This window comes from Phyllostomus discolor, chromosome 4 (genome assembly GCF_004126475.2).
Source record: "Phyllostomus discolor isolate MPI-MPIP mPhyDis1 chromosome 4, mPhyDis1.pri.v3, whole genome shotgun sequence".
NCBI classification, from domain to species: Eukaryota; Metazoa; Chordata; class Mammalia; order Chiroptera; family Phyllostomidae; genus Phyllostomus; species Phyllostomus discolor.
Genome location: NC_040906.2, coordinates 109473544 through 109495215, shown reverse-complemented (window position 1 = coordinate 109495215; position 21672 = coordinate 109473544). Strand labels below are relative to the sequence as shown.

The following is a 21672-nucleotide window of genomic DNA, read 5'->3' as shown; positions in this document are numbered from 1 at the left end:
AGGAACAAGTGTGAACTGACAGTCCGCTGGCCTCAGTGTTTACGACCGCCTTTGATATTCATTACAGACTTTTCTCTCACTGCCATCCTAGCTTCCTTATTTACAGTCATTATCTTTATTTATATTCCTGCTATAGTTCAGTTATATTTCAAGGGGATGAGAATGCTAACCAGTTAAGCTCCCTTCCATTAGCTTTCTGATCTCAGGATCCGAAGTTTAAAAATTGAGGCCAAGGTATCTAGGAAATAGCCCTCTCTGAGACAGGACTTCCTAAAAGCTAGAATTGGCGTAGGAATTGGTATTCCTAAGGAAGGCTAGGACTGGCGGTCTTTCAGTGGTGCTAATCTCAGCGGGTGCTCTCAGTACCTCTAAAGGATCAATATTAAACCTGCTAACAAAGTAATCTTGGTGAGAAGAAAGTAAACATAAGCTTAGTATTTTATCCTGAGAGGTTCAAACATATGTTAAAAATACTAAACCAATAAGTGAATTTTAAGTTACATGGCCCAGGCAGAAATCCTTCTCCACCACTTAAAAACTATACCTCTACACCTCAGGCAAGTCTCAAGTAACTTATCAATAACCTCATCCACAAAACATTAGCATTAGTATTTGGCTTGCCTATACCTCACGGTGGTTGTGCTATTCACACAAGATGAAAGTCATTAAAGAGCTTCAAACTAAAATTCTGACACAAACAACAGTTATATTCTATATTACCAATAGAGCTGTTCTAAGTTTGGTCCCTGGGGTGGGACAGGCTTGAATTTGAATCTTGACTTTAATACTTTGGGCCAGTTACTTATCATCTTTCAGTCTCGAGTTTCTCCTCTGTGGAGGGCACTAGGGCCAGCGCCCACGTGGCAGCGCTGAGCGAGGATTCGCGGTAACAGACCAGCCTGCCCTTGGTCCTGGTGGGAGCTCACCGAACCTTAGCTGCTACCACTGACTGCGGCCATTGGAAGGAAATCTGTTCTCAATTCCTCAGGATATTCCAACTTCCCAATTTCTGAGCTTCTTTCAAGGACTGACAGCTCTAATCAAGGCAAAACCAAAAAATTGGTCTTGAGAATAATCGCATAAACACAAATGTAACTCATAAGTGTGTTTCTCAGATATTAGGTATTAAACTATATGGATGACCTCCCTTGTTTCAATGAAGAAGTCCCACTGTCAGTCCATCTGAGGAGTTGAGATACAACTACTCTGAATCTACCTTAACCACCCCCTTACGATTCCTCAGCAGGAAAGGCAATCATGTACATGTACACACACTCACACACCCACATACGAGGTGAGAAAAAGTTCTGGTTGCTAGGGCAACTTCACCTTCTTCTCATTATGCTTGCAGCGAGCAGGCAAGACCCGCTTTCAAAAGCAGCTGAGAATCTTTCCTTGGAAAACAAAGTTCTAGGAATTGAACATCTACATGGCTGTACTCCCTTCCTGCCTGAGCAGACAGATAAAAGGCTGAAGGTGGAGATAAAAACAGAGGTGGAGAGAGACCTGGCGTGCAGAGAACAGCCACCCCTCTCACAAGGCAAACAAAGACAGGCAGGAAGACGGAGCATGGCTGCAGGGGGGGTGGAGCTGCAGGGCAGGGCAGGCTGCAGCAACCACAGCCTGGTACCCAGACCGAAGGCCCCTCAGAAAAACTGCCCAGTCATCTCTGACGATAAAACCAGAGTTTGATTACACAGTTAAGAACTGGTTTAAAAAAAAGAATGGTAAAAAACCCTACGCAGGTATTCACAGTTATTCTTTATTATTTATATATTCTTTTAAATATAGCACTTATTTGCAGTTGGATAGTTGAGGTTCTTTCCATTGAATAATCCTCTTTTGCTCATTAACAAAAAGCGACAAGCAGAAAGTGTGCTAATTAATGCCTTCAGTTGGCGGCACCTCCGGCTGGAAGCCATCAGATGGGAGCGCAGCCTGACCGCGGGCATGGGGCCTGGGAAAACACAGCCAGCCTCCTGAACACTAAATTCATAAAACCCAAATATAAAAGTAACATCATTTCTATGGACCAGTCTGTAACCTGTACTCTCAGTCCACAGGACCGGACGGTATTTTATCCCAAATATCGACATTTTGCAACAGCGACAGGCAGCCGTCAAGGCACATGCAGGCACTCAGTGACACTAAACACTGGGCGGTCACACGGTGGCAATCAAATGCGAACGTGGCCTTCTGGGTTACATGTCCCTGTGCAGTCTACTCGTGCTCACCTCATGGCTTGGCATCCTGTTAATGAGATAAGCAGGGGGTGTCCCCGTCAGACGCATAATCTGCTGAAGCTGGTTAATATCTTAGATGCCTAGTCAAGGGCATTGTTAAACATACAGTGCAAAAAAATAACTTTTAACTCAAGTTTTAAAAGGCCAAAAGCCACCCCAAACAAATAACAAACCTACTCCCCACCCGTCCCGCCCACTCCAGGCAGAGCCCAAGGCTGCACAGTAAAGCATGCTTCTGTGAATGCCAGAAGAATTATTAGGCATGTAGCCAGTGCCTAGCCGTGCAGATAAGTTTTCTGTGGTTTCAGCATTATCTTTAACATAAATGTTTCAGGCTTCTTGGAAAAAGACTGCCCCTCGATCCAGGATGCCAGCCGGAGAACTGTTTTCAAGTACTGATGGCCAGAACCTGCTTGCTTGTAGGTAAATGGAGTTCATTCAGAAAATACTGACTCAACTCAGGAAAAAAGAATATATGCAATATATCCATTTAAGGAAGAGGTTAATTTCTGTGGCATAGGTTCTGGTGATTCTCCAAGGCATCACCGCCCCTCCAGATATCGGTGGGTGTGTGGGCTGATAAGCAATGTCAAGTTTCAAAGACATTAGTAGCGGTACATCTCAAATACATGCCACAAACATACAAGTAAGTGAAGAAAGGGAACATGGGGGGAAAGTTAGAAGCTAATGGCAAACACAAAATAGAAGTCATGGGCTGCATGCCACAATGTTTCTTCCAGTCTCTCTCACAGGCGACCACACTGACTTCACCTATCAAACAGCTGGGACAAAGTCTGCAAAACAGTGCAATTTCTTGACAGAGGCAGAACCATGAGGTCTTCCATACAGACAAGCACGTATCTAAGCTGTACTCCAAACTTCTAGCTGTGCCATCGGTTTTAACACAATTCCCCTTCCTTCAAAATATTATGAGAAATGTTAGTTTATCATGTGTTTCTATTAAAGCAGAAGTGATGGGATTTTAAAATTCTTCAATACAAGTCAATAAAAACCTTGTTATATTCCCTTTCCTGTTAGCTATTGACGCCCTCCTCTGGTTGCAGCATGGTCTTCAACAAGCACCCTGGTCAAGTGATCTCACTGCTTTGCGGCTTCCCTGAGTAATTTTCCCACTTGAGCTCACTGCCTGAACTCAGAGTCCCCGCGGCCAGATTCCTGCAGGCACACGTGTGAGGCCAGCCACCGGGGCAGAGCTGGTCGGCCCTGCCTCTTGTGCTCCCCATGCGCAAGGCCAGCATATTCAAAAGGTGACATGAAGTTCTTTTCGCATTCTCACAACAACGTTTAGATTTACCTATAAACAAATGACATAACAAACAGTCCTTTGCATGCCAAGAGAAATAACAAAGGGCGTCAGTAAAGTGAACCAGCACAGAACACCAGCTGGGTTCTATAAAGTCAGAACCCTGCCACCTCTGTCTCCTCTCCCGTGAATAACACAGGGTGGGGCAGAAGTAAGTTTACGGTTGCTCATCTGAAAAATAGTAGTCATTAATAAGTAATAATAATAAATAGTGTCTCACATACTCATAGCTGTATCCCTCCATTAGCCCCGCCCTGCACTTGGCCTGTCCATTTTCTGTGTTTGTCTGCTTCAGTGGGACAGGTTATGACATCACCTTCTTGTTGGGGGTTACAAAAAATAAATTTCTAGAGAAAGATGTCAGAGTGATTTGGTAAAAGGGCTCCCCCCCCCCCTTAATATGATTTTTTAATTCTTTCACTAATTACTATAGGCACAGGGTCACCAACCAAAACACTCCTATTCCCTTATCCACTGATCACAACCCCCGCACCCCCTTCTCACGGCAAGTCTTAGCGTGCTCTCCATCGGCCCCCGCACTGCAGTCTCTTCACCAGATCATGCCGCTCTGTGCTCGCTGAGTTTCCTCACTATTTCACTTCTCTTCAGGAGTAACAAAAATAGCTATTGTTGTTCCATTCACTACATTCCTTCCATAATAAATTTTTCTTTTAGTTTTTAAAATATTTAAACAATTTTACTCACCTGGTTGTGTTATTTACATATCATGTGTTCTGAGTACCATGTGCTTTTAAAATAAACTGCTACTTGGGCAGCATTACTGACATCAACTTAATATTGCCTACCTTCCTGAATGTTTACATTACTTATATGCACTTGCCGTAACTATGTAGGAAAAAACCAAGCAAACCTCTCTTATTCCTATACTCAGTACAATACTGTCTGAGCGAGTTCTAAATTCCGGTACTCAATTTTATCAGGCCCAGCTTTACACCAGAGCTTTGTAATACATAATGTGCCCTATTTCACACAAAAAATTAAGACATCTCAATCTTAGGTCAGGCACTTGGTGTTGTTTCTTTCTGAAAAACAAATGGTGGATTAATGACAGGTAAATACTATTTTACCCTTATCTTTCCTTTTAGGAATTCTTGCAACTAACAGCACACGTGTCCAGGGCAGACGGCTGGGAGTGGGGGAGGGAGCTGAGGAGACGCTGGTAGCCGTCCCCAGAGAGGGGACGAATCTGCTTTCTTAGTCTCGTTAGCACTGTTCATTAACGAACCCACTTCTCAACCCTACTCTCCTGCCCTCATGTCCTATTAGCCAATCTTTCCAAGCAAAGGCATTTAAAACAAAAAGCACTATCTTCTCTAAGCATCTTCTCATGGCTTCTTTTGATTCACCCCAATGCAGTTTCTACTGCATTTCATAAAGCAAAAGCCAACCCTCCTTCAGGCTGCTGTTGTGGCCTGACAATGATTTTCAAAACAGTGCACAATCACTTGAGATTAAGGCTTAGCTAAGTTATCAGGACATCTGGGATGACACTCAGCTCTGCCAAGTGACTCAGGGCATGACTCAGGCAAGCCACAGCCTTTCTGTGTCTTTGCTTCCTCATCCTAAATAAGTAAATAAAACAAAATAAAATAGGGCCAGTACGTTCCCTTATATCCTCAGAGTGGAAATTCATAAATTCCCTGGGCTTTGTGGTCCTTTTAAGGAATGTACCAGACACGTACCAGATGCAATTCTTCTTCTTCTTTTTTTTTTTTTTACAGGGAGATGAGGAACCATTCAAACTCACCTGCTCAAGCCTGCCTCAAGCTACCCAGCAGTCTTCCCAACTGGGTGGGTAAAGGGACCCGTCAGTCAGAAATGCTGGGAGGAGAATCCGGGAAGACACCACTGATGCTTGGCTCCACAGCTCTTTTTCCCTTTCATCCAACTGCCTGGCAGCAGACAGAGGGGAAAAGGGAGAAAGGCTGGGCTTTCATGATTTCTCTTACATCTCCTGCCCAAGAAAATGACCACCAGCAGGAAATCATAGCCAAAGGAAGTCCAAGTCGCATTCCCACGGCTTCTCTATAAATGCCTGCGTAGAGGCAGGAAAGCATTAGCCCAAGCTTTTTCTTGGGTTATTAAAACTTGTAGTTGTCGGCTGACTGTGGGAGGAAGGATTTAGAACCCTCCTCCTGTGGCTCTCAGGAGTGGGATGTAACCTCCGCTGGTCTGGGGACGGGGCAGAGAGGAGCCCTGTTTGAACACTCTACACGAGCTGTGCAGGCGGTCTATTCTACAACAACAGAAAGCAAGGCGCTTCTGGCAAGGGGCAACAGTGTGCAGACAATGCACATTTCATTCTTTTAGTGATGAACTAGACTACTGCATGGTGAGCCTCATGCTCTGAGAACAAACACTGACCAAACAGTGAAAAGAGCCCTTGAGTACATGTGAAACTTTTGAAAAAGATGAAGTCAGGGCTGGAGAACACAGGACTAAATTTTCCATTAACCTCTTGGAATGAATGAGACTCTCAAATCTCATTTACTACTAGGATACTACAGCCCAATACAGGCTCCCATGATCTAAGTACATACCCAGGCAGGGAGGGGACACACTCACGCAGGTGACTGGGCAAGTGTGTGTGCACATGTGCAAGTGTACAACATGCACGCACACACACACACACACATATTCATCCTGGAAGTCAGCACACCAAGGGCACGTGTGCTTAAAAACACGCTGGTCACACTGCAGCAGGTGGAAGGCAAGTGTCAGGCTCCCAACAGGGCAGAAAATTACAATCAAAGCATCAACTCACAGACTCTGAGGAGATTTTCTTCAAAAGATCAGCCCCTGGGGTTCCAACGAGTCTTAAAATGAGCTTCAACTGATCAATATCTAATGGTGGACTATAAAGGAAAATGTTGGGACAAAATAAAAATGAAAAACAACAAATAAAACAAAACAAAAACAAACAAACAAAATACCCCAATAACAAAAATTAAAAACCCAAACTAAACCAAAATGGTGACTTCCCCTAGGCAAGGCTTCTGTAGGTCATGACGGGCCGACATGCTCCTCCTGTATGAAGGTTCAAAATGCTGCTGCACACACACCAATCTCACATTCGTTTCGTGCACCTGTCAAAATCCCCTATTAGTAAAGTGAAGCAACTTTAGCTGGATACTCAGCTGTCAAAGATAGCAGGGAAAACCCAAGAGCTTACTCAGTCCACACCTACTTCCTCACCTTCCACCAAAGCATCAGCCGCCAGGTAAACCAAGAGGAGTGGGAAGCAGAGTGTACAGGTAAGAAAGCAGCAGCAGAGCACAGAGGCCAGGGACATACAAACCTACCTGTAAATATTCCGGTGAGGAAGCCTGACCTACGGAGCTTGGAATATGGTAGGGGCCCATGTGGGTCCCTGAGCCTAACCACTGAGCTTCCTCTAGAATACCTCTCCTCTGCACTGGCCACAGTAGGCAGAGAACTGTGAGTGACAAGCCAGCAGAGGGCCCCACACCCCACTGCATCTGATCTTCAGGAGTGCCATAATGAAGCCAGACACAGGAGGTTCCCCCCTTATAAATGCATTAACAAACCTCGAACATCCCAAAGGCTCTAAAGAACAGACCACAACGCCCAAACCTTCATTCTGGTACCCAAGTCTTCCAAGCACACCCAGAAAATATGTGCATGTATTAACAAGAAGACAAAAACTTCCATTTGTCCTTACTGCTTTTGGCCTTGCCTAAAAAGAAAGTTAAAAAAAAGGAGGGAAAAACCTTATAAAATAGCTTTTAATAATCTCTGTGAAAATTTGAATAGTTTACCCACATCAACACTGACATTCGAGGGAAAAGGAGGGGAGGATGACTGCCTCCTGACCCCCGTTGGGTTTGCTGCATGATTAGGTTCTCCACTTCCGGTCTCAGCTTAAACTTCACCTCCCCAGGCAGGCTTCCCCCAACTCTCTCTGTATAAAGAAGCCCCCGCTTCTGCCATTCTGCCTCAGCACAAGACCTGAAAATACCACAGTGCTCATCACAATCTACGACTAATTTTTTGCTTACTGTCTGCCACCTCTAGCGCTCTGGAGCTCTCTGAGGGAAGGGGCCACTCTGCCAGTTCACCCCTTACCTATCTCCAGTGCTCAGCGCGGCACCTGCCTCATGGTGGGTACTCAGAATGTTTGGGGAGAAGACAGAGCAGGATGGAGAGGAAGGTAGAAGAAATTATCCCTTCTCATGGTTATACATACAAAGGCATTACAGTGGAACTTAAAAATAATGGCCTCTGTAAGTCACAGCTGCCTAAGTCACAGGAATTACTTATGCAGTATCATCACCGGCATCTTGCCCCGTTCTTCTGTTTCTTCCCCAGATATGAAATTGGCTTAAGTGGAAGAGAATTCTAGACAGGAGTCAGCAAATCCCAACCTGTTTTGAAAATAATGTTTTGTTGGAATACAGCCATGTCTATTCATCTACGTACTGTCTACAACTGCCTTCACCCGACACAGTGGAGCTGAGCCATCACAACAGACACTACAGGGTCCCCGGAGCCTCAACTATTTGCTACCTGGCCCTTTAAGAAAAGGTTTGTAGAACCCCATCCTAGACCAAAACAACTTGAGTTCTAGAAATTATGAACAAGTCCACCCACACAAGTTATTTCTGAATTAAGAATAGAGAATGTGGTCATCTGCAAACAGCAAACAAAACTCAAGATGTGCTGGAGGTTCACATTTCAATATTTATTTCTTATCTTACTTGATGGTGTTGATGAGAAAAAAATTTAAAGCATACAATAATGGGAACATAGCAGAGAGGAGGATAGAGGCCACATTGCTTTAAAATAATCTAATTATATTACAATGAAATTTAATACAGAATCCTTTTTGTTCATTTAAAATAACTCAGTTTATAAACATTTAGTTCACTCACATTCTTCGGAAATAAATTTAACTAGGCAACTATACCACAAGCTAAACTATATTGTATATAAAATATGCATACGAAAATCTAGTCTACCTCAGCTCTCCAACAGGTAGTTTTATAAACTCATCTCTAGAAATGACGTTGAGACTGGTAGTCTTGTTTAAGAGATGTCTGACTACTAAAAATGTGAGTCAGGTTTCATGCTCCGGGATGAGGACAGAAGACTGGATTGTGAGTTTCTCAACTGCCCTCACTTCACCCAACAACATACCTGAAGAGCAGGCCATGCCCACCAGTCCTAGTAGCTCACAGCCACAATGAGGTGGGGACCCTACGACTTTTCCCCACCTCTGCCAGGATGGACAATCTCAGGCCTGAAGAATAAAGCCCCCGTTCCTGGCCCTTCGGGACTTGGCAGCAGGGTTCTCTTCTGACTCTGCCTCAACCTATTATTCCTCAATGCACACAAGGCTTAAATTCACAACAAACATTCCAGGCACTTCTAAGCTTCCAACTTTTTATTTATCCAAGTCAGAAACAGGCATACTCTCCGTTTTCCCCTCCTAGCAAGGCCTTTCTTTTCTTATTTACTCTTCAAAGCCCTGCTCAAATCACAACTCTGCCATAAAGTATTCCTGGTTGTCCTGAGTTTGAATTAGTCACTGTTTCTCCTCAGTAACTCATTTAAACCTCCATTATAGTATTTTTTGTCACTCTGTCTTGTTTTATAATCAGAGTGGAAATTTGTTCAAGGAACTCCTGTAACTCACCTTCCCCTGAGAATGATCATTCTGGTTCGGGGGACAGGCACTACCTTATCCCCAGCATCTTCCACAGAGTAGCTCACTAAATACTGATTCACTTGCAAAAACTTTCCATAATATGCTTTCAAACTCAGCTCCACCCCTCTGCCTTGCCCTCAAAATCTAGAAAAACCAGACTTGCTGAAAAGCCTATATATAAAAGAGTAGTCAAGAAAAATTGTACCATTTAATGTTGCAAGTTCTCCAACACTTCATCTGAGGTGTTTACACCATGCAGAGTATACAAATATTATGCCATCAGTGTGTGAGGGCTGGGGATAAAGGGAGCTGGTAGAGTGTGACAGCCAATATGAGGAGCTTAGTCAACACACAATGCCAAATAAAAATCGACTCAGTAGCTAAAAGCACTTGCACAAAGGAAGTGAAAGCATGCAAACCTCAGAAGACATCACCACAGGTTCTCCAAAAGCTGGCAAATCCACTGAAACACAGGTCAGTCTTCCCACAGTGCCAGCTACTGTAGGGCCACTACAATTTGTTCAGGCAGTTAAGGCCAGAAGGAGCTTCAAGTAGCTATATAAGCAAAGCAAAGCAAAATTTACCACATATAACAATTAGTTATTTTCACAGCAAGCCATCCTTCATAATAGGTTTAACCCCTTTTCCCCCTAGATTGGTGTTATTTTTATTGTTAAAAGTGTTTTAATTATAATGATCACAATGTCAAAATTCAAATCATAAATCTGGCGACACTTCCTAAAACAATGACTTCAGCCTACAATTCCTCTTTAGATTAGGTCCTCAGAACGTAACCCAAGTAAAAGGAGGCCAGAAGGAGTAGGTGAGGGAAAAACCTTGGGGTAGTAGGGAAACAGGAGGGAAGTAAGAGGGATATTCTAGTCATCTCCAAGTGTTCTAGGCATCTTCTAGAAAGCTCCACAGTTGGAAAATTGAAGATGACTAAAAGGACTAGTTGCAGGGCCTACCTGCAACTACTACTGCTTGTGGGCAGCAGTTTTCAATTTAAAAAATATATATACATATATCCGTATGGGGCAAAGCCAGAACACCACTCTTTGGAGGGCAGGAAATCCTCCTGGGGTCAAAAAGCCTGGACCAGAATGAGACTTAGCCTACTTGCTTATCTTCTTGGTCATCAGAATAGTCATTTTCACTGTCATGCAAAGAAAATTTCTTAAAGTCCTCTAGGTTTGTGAACAAACCTGAGAATTCTGGCTTTTTCTGGAAAAATACATTTTTAAATTAGAGAAGGGAGGGCAAATACCACGTAACAAATACAGTGAAATCTTGGTTCTCAAAGATCTCCCATCTTAAACAATTTGGTTATCAACCAAGGTGTTCATGGAAAAAAAAAGTCTTACTCATTGAACAAAACTTTGGTTCTCAACTGACAATCCTGTCGTGCTGATGCCTGTCTGATCAGCCACGCGTCTCTCAGGTAACAAAGGAGATTCGGTTTTTGAACAAATCTCTTTTCCAACAGGCTTCCAGAACAAATTAAGTTAAAGAACCACAGTTCCACTGTATTATTCTTCTTCAACATTCATTAAGACACTTGGCTTTTAGTGTCTGAAGTACAACTGCTTTTTAAAAAATGAGAGCAAAGCCCTGACTGGTGTGGCTCCGTGGGTTGCGCACTGTCCCGCAAACAGAAAGGTTGCCGGTTTGATTCTTGGTCAGGGCACACGGCACATGCCTGGGTTGTGGGCCAGGGGCCCAGTTGTGGGCAGGTGAAAAGCAACCGATCCATGTTTCTCTCCCTCTCTTCCCTTCTCTCTAAAAATAAATAAAATCTTAAAAATGAGAGCAAGTATTTGAAATCGATGTCTGGAAGCGAGGGGCAGATGTGACAGGAGGAGACACACCAGCAGTTTCAGCTCCATGGAAAATGTTTTATCTCACAATCTGTGTCACATGAACATAGGTGTTCATTTATTATTCTTTGTCTTTTCTATGTCCTAAGTATTTCATGAAATATCTGAAAAAATCAAAGGAGGTAACAATTAAGCAGAATTAAGAAGTAAATTTAATATACTATGAAAATTCATGGAGCAGGACAGCAAGCTGATGGCAGATGGGTTTTAACTCGACAGCCCCATTATCCTCCAGTTAATGTCTTAGGAGTACCATTTCTATTAAAATACAAGGAGAAAAGATTTTACACATGAAGGACAGTCATTTGATTACCTAGGAAAGGAAAGTAAGCAAAGGCTGTGACCTCTGGGAGAGAAAGCAGTATTTGATGTTTAACAGGCTACAACACTTGTTTTCTCTCTTCCTTAGGCTGCAGACTATTAAATGTCAGTAATAACACTTTCTAACTGGCCCACTCTTTTCACAGCCAGGGCTATTTACAGTAAGTCAGCACTGTACTTGAGGAGACGACCTGGATCCTCACTCTCTTCTAAAGTTCTGTCTGCTGTGTGCACTTGCCACGCCCAGTCAACCAGGCTTACAGGGAAGGGCTTCATTCTTTAAGAAATTTACAACTCTATTTTGAGTTCATTGGAAGGGTTCTGCCCAATCACAAATGAGAAAACTTTCTAGCCTAACTATATATATAATTAACCTCAAGACAAAAATTAGTATTACTTATATCTTCAGGGGAACTCCAGGAATTATTAACAACCAGTACCAAAGGAATCTCTACAGAAAAAAACTAATCACACACAAAAAATGAAAAGGTAAAATAGAAAGACTTGTAGAGAACTAAAACTGCATAGTAATATCAATGTGATTAAATGTAAATGCAATCTAAATCATGTCTAAGGAACTTGAAGATTCAGATCAAAGTATATAAAACTATGACCAGAAGGGAGCTTTCTTGACACCATAAAAAGTATTTAAGAAAAATGCACAGATAAAATCAGTGGTGAAAGACTAAAAGTTTTCCCTCTAAGATAAAAGCAGGACAAGGATGCCCACTTTCACCACTGTGAGTCAGCACTGTACTTGGGAGTTCTAGCCAGAGCAATTAGATGAGAGGCAGAAAAGCATATAAATTGGAACTGAAGAAGTAAAACTATCTCTTCACAGATGACATGATCCTATATGTAGAAAATATCAACATGCACAGCAAAGCTACTGGAGCTAGTAAACAAACTGAATGAAGCTGCAGGGTACAAGAGCAACAAACAAAAATCAGTTGTGTTTTTACACATCAACAATGAACAAAGCACAAAGTAAATAGAGAAAACATTCCATGTACAATAGCATCTCAAATAATAAAATACCTATGAATAAATTTAACCAAGGAGGTAAAAGACTTGTCAACTGAAAATTATAAAACATCACTGAAAGAAATTAAAGAAGACCTAAATAAATGGTAAGACAGCTCCTGTTCCTGGATAAGAACACTTAATGTTGCTAAGATGTCAATATTACCCGAGGTGGTCTAAAAATGCAATGCAATCTCTATCAAAATTCCAATAGTTTTTTTGCAGAAATGGAAAAGCACATCCTCAAACTCATATGGAATTACAAGGGAGCCTAAAGAACCAACCAACCAACCAAACAAACAAAAAATTTAAAAAAACAAAAACAAAAAAAGAAAGAAAGAAATCTTGAAAATGAGAACAAGATAGGGCTCACACTTCTTGATTTTAAAACTTACCATAGAACTATAGCACTGAAAGCGGCGTGGTTCTACTATAAGGACAGATACATAGACCAACGGACTGGAACAGATCACTGACAGGAGGGCCAAACCCATTCAATGGGACAAGTGAATTTCCATGCGCAAAAGATAAAATTGGACCCCCAACCTCACGTCACAAAAAAAATTAACACAAAATGCCCTGGCTGATGTGGCTCAGTGGACTGAGTGCTGGCCTGTGGACCAGGGGGTCACTGGCTCAATTCCCAATCAGGGCACATGCCTGGGTTGCAGGCTGGGTTCCCAGTTAGGGACGTGTGGGAGGCAACCACACATTGATGTTTCTCTCCCTCTCTTTCTCCCTCTCTTCCCCTAGCTCTAAAAATAAATACATGAAATCTTTAAAAGAAAATTAACTCAAAATGGATCAGATCTACGTATAACAGATAAACCCATAAAACTCTACTAAGGAAACAGTAAATCTTCATGACCTTAAATTTGGTAATACATCCTGTGAGAATTTGATTTTTATGATCCTGGAGAATATCTGCCTCAGAAAGAGCCAAGTAGGAAATAGCATATTACTAAAATAAGAACTTTGAAATGAATTCCCATGTATTAAAAAAGAATTGCCTACTAAAAATTGTAGATGCAGGGTTTCTATCTAAAGCTACAGAAGGAAAAGAAGTATGCACAGGAGGGAAGGTGTCTCACAGGTTGCAATTTAGCATCTAAAAGGCCGAGCCACCAGGGAGGGAGCGGGCAGCTGTCTCTGAGGCGGGCCCACGGGGCACAACTGTTTCGAAACCTACCAGCAGCCTCCCAAGCAGATCCATCCTTTACTGCCTGTCACAAAATTTAAATAAAACAGAAAGTTATGCTTTAATGAATCATAGTAGACAACAGAGTGTGAAGATGAAGGGAGAAAATGCTTCCCAAATAAGATGGCTAACATTTCCTGGCAGGCTCTGTTCTAGCCACTTTCCAGATGTCATCTCACTGAATTCTCACACCACCTTGTGAGTTATGTAATATTATCAGCATTCTACAGTTCAGGAAATCCAGACACAGAGCTGAGAACACTCGCTCAAAGCCACACAGCTGGGAGTAAAAGAGCTCACAGTCTAAACCTGGAGTCTGACCCACAGCCTGTGCTCCGTGTGTCTGCAGGGGAGAGTGCCTCAGACTAACTGAAGGGCGACGGGGAGACAGACATAAAGAGGAGGGAGAGAGGCAAACAGAGGACAGCATTAGTGTGCTCAGGAGGACAGACCCTGAGACATGCACCCAAGGAAAAGGAGGAATACAAATTTCCCCCACTTCTCTTAGCTTTGACCATAATGTTTATACAAAATTTCTAAGGAACAGATATAAGGTGAACGAAGCAAAAGGCAAAGGAGGAATGCAAATGATTAAACTAACTCCAAATCTGGAGATGAGGAGCAATAAGGAGAGCTAAATATAAGGAGACGGAACCCTATCAACCCAGTAACATTCAGAGGAAAATAAACAGCTTTACCCAGAAGAAGGGGCCTTCTCGGTTGACTAGGAAAGTACATTTTCTCTGGAAGTCTTAAGAGAATAAGAATATGTGGATAGAGACCCCGAACACCACAGTCACCACAGAAGCATGTCCCAGACTGTGGCTAGCGAACTGACGTTCAGCTCACACCTGCAAAGCTTGCTCTGCTGAGGGACCGAGGCTGCCTCCAGGTCTCTAAGCACGATGGGACCTGGCGCCTGTGGCTCCTCTGAAGGCCCAGCCTACCCCACAGAAGGCTAGTCGAATGAATTTTACAAAAATCCTCAAACCTAATTCTAGAAATATTATTTCAACATTCTTTCTCATGTAAACATCTTCACCAAGTAGAACCCAGGGGAGTTTCATCAAAGCCTATTTTGATATTCTTACTAAGACGTACAATAGGCATGCAGCAGATAGGAAAAGTGTTAATACAAAGAGGCCAAGATAAACCATAAACTAGACAACAAATCTGGAAGTAAATTAAAGTTTGGCTACTATCTGGGGTAAAAACTAAGTTGTACTTGAAAAAAAAAGAAAAAAAAAGGAGCACAGCAGGACGGCCTTGTCCCTTCTTGCTTAAATAAACATAATGAGGGTCAGCAGGTGTGTCATTACATTACAGAGACCAAACATAGCTTTTAATATGTAAACCAAACATAAAAAAGATACTCCTGACTTACAAATTGGGTATTTCTGCTCATTAAGTGTTTGTACAAGCAGGTTTAACCAGTCATTGAAACCTAGAGCTTCTCCTGAATACACTCAGGTTGCAGAATATAAACAAGAAACTCACTGCAAAAAAGGATTTCCCAGCTTATGAGGAACTTATTCTAACTCATAGAAGTAAAACGAAGCCTCCTTCTTGTCAAGGCAAGATACTACTCAGCAAGAGGGCAGGTCTCATATGTATATGGACTCTAAAGGCAAGTAATTGAGAACCTTCCTGAGAGACAGGCAAAAGGTAATATATTTCCATAGACACTGAAACACAGTAAAAAAAAATAAACATCCAAAACTTTTAAAGGATACGGTCTGTACCAGGAAACAACGTTCTTCCAGTCAACAGCTCGGCCATTATGCATCCCACCGACCAAATGTCAACTGGCAAAATTAAACAGAAATAAAGTGTATACAATGTCACTATTATCATATTTGGCCACAAATGAAACTGTAACTAGGGGCAAAACACTCAACTGAATATCTAAGACATCTGAGGTTAAACAATCATACTAATTTTTATAGAAATAAGTAAGCTTATTAAGACCCTTACTGCACTAATGGGCTTCATAGGTAGGATAAGTCAAAACATAATTAAGGCGAGAGAAATAAACTGTTTACAAAGGGACAAAAGTTCCTTCTTGGTAGAAATGGTGGATTCTCCCAACGAATATTGAGAGGTTAAGATTATGAATCCACTGCCTTCAGGCAGAAATAGTCAAGAGAATATGTTAAAAATCTAAATAAATAGAAACCCAATTGCTAAATCAGAAAATGTTTGAAAGCTGTGTATTAAAACTTCACCTTCTCTATCTGAGCAACTGATATATTTTCTATCTGTGAACTTTAACAGGATCACTGAAGGAAGAAAAGATGTTTCCTTCTATTCCCACCACCTCTACTGAGAATCCCTAATACACCCAAGCTGGCATTAATAGGCCCTAAATAACCAACATAAGCAATACCTGTCTGGTTGTAATGCATCCAGTTCAGCATGATTTCAGGGGCTCTGTACCACCTGGTGGCCACATAGCCTGTCATTTCATCATCTGTATGTCGAGCCAGTCCAAAATCCAAGATCTGAGGGAAAGGAAAGAAATCAGACACTGAGAGTCAAACTCCTAAAACTTGTAAAGCAGGAGGGAAAAAATCCTAGTGTATTTAAAAAAGGGAGAACCATAAAGCATTTTCACAGATATACTTCCTGGTCTATGCTCAGAATGCACGGTAAACACAGCAAGTACTGTGAAAGATGAAATTACAAAAAGCAAAGCAAGAATACCCCTCCTAGGTATTTACCCAAAAGCAATGGAAACAAAGATCCACACAAAGACTTGCACATGAATACTCATAGCAGCCTCACACGACCCCAAACTCGAACTGAAGCAAATGTCTATCAGTAGATGGACACATACACAAATTGTGGTATATTCATGAAATGGACACTACTCAGCAATAAAAAAAGGAATGAACTATTGAAACACACAATACAGATGAATCTCGAAAATGTTATACCAAGCAAAAGTCTCTCTCACACACACATAAGCACTGTATGACTCATTTGCATGAAACTCCAGAAAAAATAAATCTGTCCCCTAGTGCCAAAAAGCAGATCACTGGCTGCAGCAAGGACTAGGGGTAGAGGGGTGGGGACTGGCTAGGACGGGACCCAGGGGAAGTTTCCGAGGTGATGGAAATGTTCTTTATCATAATTGAGTTGGTGGTTACATGGATATATAAACTTGTCAAATGTACACTTAAAATCTCTTCAGGATTGCTTACTTGATATTCAGACTATAATTTTCCTTTATTTAAAATGTTAAATTTCAAATTTAACTTTTGGAATGAAAACAAGATACCTGATACCACCTTTAATGCCACTTAAAACTAAAGCTTACTAAATCTATGAGTCAAATTTCAAAGTTTGATATTCTTAAGGACAATGTGAATTTACGAATTTTCAGATAAAAAGTTACAACTTATAAACCATTCCCGACATACATCTGCCTGGTTAATCAAACCTGACCACAAGGTGAAATGCGTACTTCCCGAGGTCTCTTCCCCTTACCTTCAGCTCACAGTCTTCGTTCACAGCCAGGTTGCTGGGTTTCAGGTCCTGGGACACAAGCACAGAGAGGAGAGGGTCAACACCGTGACGCGTGGAGAATTCTCTCCTTCGCAGCAATGATGAAGATCCAAACATAAACTTAAGACTTCACCCAGCTACGAACAGACCATCTTCATTTTGCATCACTCTCTAGTCCTAATTAGTGTTAAATAGGTAAAAACTACACATCTTCTGTCTCTAATCAGTTTAAACCTAGAGTGAAGCTGCAGTGCATCAATACTCCAACGGCTGAAGTAAGCCTGGGTTAGGATCTCGGCTAAATGACAGTCTCTCCGAGCCACCGCACCCTCCCACCTAGTCCCCCAAAGTAATTCAATAAAAACACAAGACATACCCTGTGGATTATGTCGGCTGAGTGTATATACTGTGAAACAGAAAAAAGTCAGTTAAATGAAATGTCATTATCTCCAACCTCCTACTGCCACATTATATGATTATTAGAAGTATATTCTCATAAATCAATAAGAATTGCTAGTATTAACAATGGGATTAGAAACCAGAACAAGTAATTATTAGTGGTCTACATTTATCATAACTATGATTTCCAGACCATCAACTTTACTCAGGGCTAAAGCATGTGTAAAATAAAGTTTTCAATCTCATTTTCTAGTTGGTTCTCTGGAGCTCAATAAGGACTCAAAACTGCTAAATATCAAAAATGGTTTAATTTTAAAACAGTTTATCTACCCCTCCCACAAACAAATTAGCCTCCTTGAGGATGTTTTTAAAGTTCCAACAAAATATCAGATTGTACCAAGAACTGATCAGCACTGTGCAGCTGTAACAACGAAGAGTGCTCCATGCCCGCACATGCACACTGCAGTGCCGACAGGCGGGCTGAGCTGCTGTCTAGACTCGCTTCACAGTAATCCAGGGCTCGGGGACACAAAAGAAACAGAAGTGGCCATCTGCTGGTGACTGTGGCCACTGAGTAAACACAAGAGTTCATTAAACTAGGATTGTTACTAGTGATTTTGTAAGGGCTCGAAATTTTCCCTAAGTTTTTTTTTCTTCTTAAGCCCTAAGTAGAGGAGAGAAAAGGAAAGAATTTCATGTCTCAAAATCATTACTAATACTGCCTGTACCTTGAGACCTCGAAGAATCTGGTAGATGAGGAACTGAACGTGGTCGTCCGTGAGCTTCTGACACTTCACGATGTTGTTCAGATCTGCCCCCATGAGATGGGTCACCAGGTACCTAGAAATTAAGGGAGAGTTACACAGTCATCCAGAAATCCTAAGAAAGTTCTTATCTTTTAAAGAAAAGGCCGCCCAGTAAGTACCAGAGTGCCAGCTAAAAGCTTAGTAACCTCTCACAGGGGTTCATCTTCAACACCACTATTCTAACTTTATCACCTGTCATCTATTTTTCTAAAAATTTTATACTCGCTCCTACATATCTTTTCCTAGGTTCTCTAAAGAAAAAGTAAACAGCAAAAATGGATAATAGAATGACATGTGTTAACATTTTCTTTAAAATAGTTAGTGCTTGAGAAATAAACAGGATAACTAAATGATAAAGCATCTTGTATTTTCAATCCATCGTTCTGTTTTCACCACATTATAACCCCTCCACGTTGTAGGTTCTAAAATAGGAGTATCTTTAAAATTTCAAATTATAATTCTTTTTCTGGAATGACTAGTAAAAGGACATTATTCACTGACAACATTCCTGCACTTACTTTAAAAAAAAAGGAGGAACACATTTTACCTGCAAGCAGGATGAGGCAGTCTAGAACTTCTCACAGGTGTGGTGCTGGCAATTAATCCTATTTTTACATGGTAAGATTAGGGAATGATTACATTCAAGCCCAACAGGTTCACCAGAGATATTCTAGATGTAATGCCTTACCAACTCATTACTGTATTATGCAGGGAAGGGACCATAAAAACCACATCAGTACCAAAGAGGCTGATTTTTTTAAAATTAGGCTAGGTTTTATCTAGCGTATAAGAATCATTACGCATTCCTGAGGCTGAATAATAATGTATATTAGTTCAGCTTAAATGAACGCTGATTTCACTTCATTTCTGTTTCTTTTTTATAATAAATTTAGAGGAAAAGAAACCAGGCCAGTAAATTTAAATCTACTACAATGTGTTATATGAATAAATAAGTGTATGACCTCTCTTTACATATACACACAACCATTACAGTTACTCATTTCTTTCCTCAAAGAAGAACTGAATTTTTTTCCTGTTTTCGATTTTCCATGTTGGGCTACTATGATCAGTTTCCAGTTCCACTAAGATCAAAAGGATTTAGCCTAGATATGACCTTAAGGTAAGATTTTTAGCATTTCATATTTTTAAAATGTGCATGTTTTTATTGCCTCGAGGAGAGGATGGACTCTAAATGTTATCTGAAGTATACACTGGACTTTTTGAAATGTTTTCATAAAGGTAGTTCTTATTTAAGAGATGTTCTAAGCTCAACATAGCATAACCAAAGCCAGTGAGTGCTTACTCTGGGCCAAGCACTGTTTACTAGGCCCGTGTCTCAGGCACTGTCTCAACAGCTCTGTGAGGGGAGTCCCGTTAGCACTCCTGCTTCACTGATGAGGAAGGAGGGGCAGAACAAGAATATAAACTTGCTCAAGGTTAAAAGGTTGGTAACGTCAGGGGTTGCATCCAAAACTGATCTCAAGAGTCTGTGATCTTCACCTCAGCACATATTGCCTCCAAATTCTCCCAGCTGACATAAAATTTGAGTCAAGAGAATGATTTTCTAAAAATATGTTTTATAAATGTCACAAAAACTAGGGAAGTAATTTTCTTATCAATTCCCAATATTTACTGTCAAAGTTAAACTTTAATGAAAAAGAAAGCTGGCAGAAAAACAGCAATGAGTACTCCATTCTAATCAGTCACTGTATTTTTTAACCCTAAATTGACACATAATCTGACAAGTGAGAAAACTGTGAATAACTGATTCATATTTTGAAATCAGAACTGCCCTCAGAAAACCAGCTAATGGCTGCCACATCCGTGACACCAACTACGACAAGGCTCAGGTTGGGGAAGAGAGAATCCAGTTTCTTTCTTACAAGATCATTCTCTCAAACTTGAAAAACAATTTGAAGGAGGAAAGGTAAGCAATGGAAGCATTGCTTTGGATGATTCTACCTAGAATCTGTCTTAATTTATCTTGAAATAAAATCTAAAAAATCTTAACCCTCTATCACAGCGATTTTCAACAGGTGTGCTGCAAGAATCTTTAAAACACACAGTACCTGACTCTGTAGTCAGGGGCACTGACCTCTTTTCCCTTAGCTGTCAAATAAAAAATGACAACAGCCAACACAACATTAGCCATCTGGTGTGAATGGATCAAAATTACCTGTTTTTGTCAGATCGGCAAAAAATATATTTTTTGGTGTGCCACAGAATTTTAGTAATTAAAATGAGATGAAAAGGTTGCAAACTGCTGCTGTGCCATGTCTGTGCGAGTTCACAAAGGTGCTGAGCAGCATTACCAAGGCAGCCACAGTAATTTCAAGTGTAACTACTGAATTTCCATGGTTACCAGTGACAAGAAATCCCGTACAGTCAGGAGGCCACTGACCACACAGCTTGAGAGTGAGAGAGAACATACTTTTAGTTAGAATATTCTACCACTGTGTAATTCCCCTCAAGACCCCTCCCCATAAGAGGCCACATCCATTTTATCACTAAAACTTCCAGATGGAAGGTGAGACTGTCTAAACATTATGTAAGTATGTAAGATTTACCAGTCTATCCAGTAATAACCCTCAAGCACTGCTGCTAGGCTACAATCAAATCAACTGAAAAGCATTATTCTCTTGGCAGAAGTATCTTGCAGAAACTACCAAAATCACTGTATGCTGTTTCCATGAAGCTCCGAGACCAATCCATGACAACTCATCACATATAGAAAGGTTTCCAAAATAAACCTTGCAACCGTGGACAAAAGCAAGCATCATGCAAAGTTTCTCAATGCTTATGAAAGACATCCCAATAGGGAAAGACATGCCTGCTGCTGTCAGCGTTTGTAACACCTCAAGTAAATTAATGAAGGTTTGACTTGAGACAGCTGGACAGCTATTGGTAATTGTGTTTTGCACTTTTCTTGTGAAGATGGTCTCCTTTAAATTTAATCAAACTATAAAGAGCATAAACCACCATTTCTCAAAGTGACTCATAACTAAAGTGTACCGTACCGGCAAAAAGGCGGAAGTCTAAGTAAGTGGTTTTCAGTTCTGTACACAGTGCCCTCTCCTAGATCTTTATTTAGTAAGCACTTTTTGGATAACACCCAATTGTCAAGACTCCTACCGTACCATATTGATTGATTGATTGATTGATTGACTGATTATTTTATTTTTACAGAGGGTAAGGAAGGGAGGTACAGAAACATCGGTGTGAGAGGAAAACATGAATCAGCTGCCTCTTGCATGCTTCCCGACCAGGGATCAAACCTGCAACCCA

The 21672-nt window shown here is 41.2% G+C and overlaps 1 protein-coding gene across 3 annotated transcripts in view; it reads right to left on the bottom strand.

Moving 5' to 3' along the window:
* Positions 1 to 21672, bottom strand: part of MAPK14 (mitogen-activated protein kinase 14) — a 64068-nt gene that overhangs the window by 6869 nt on the left and 35527 nt on the right. For 2 of the 3 annotated variants that reach the window (XM_028508632.2, XM_036024019.1), the window contains exons 4-9: positions 18310 to 18421; positions 17559 to 17588; positions 17165 to 17212; positions 16062 to 16176; positions 15409 to 15480; positions 6353 to 6432 (exon numbers count right to left, since the gene is read on the bottom strand). In XM_028508632.2, the coding sequence (XP_028364433.1) occupies positions 6353 to 6432; positions 15409 to 15480; positions 16062 to 16176; positions 17165 to 17212; positions 17559 to 17588; positions 18310 to 18421 (457 nt within the window). Of the gene's footprint in view, positions 1 to 2234; positions 2315 to 6352; positions 6433 to 15408; positions 15481 to 16061; positions 16177 to 17164; positions 17213 to 17558; positions 17589 to 18309; positions 18422 to 21672 lie in introns of all 3 variants that reach the window. The other variant, XM_028508633.2, reaches the window with a different exon arrangement.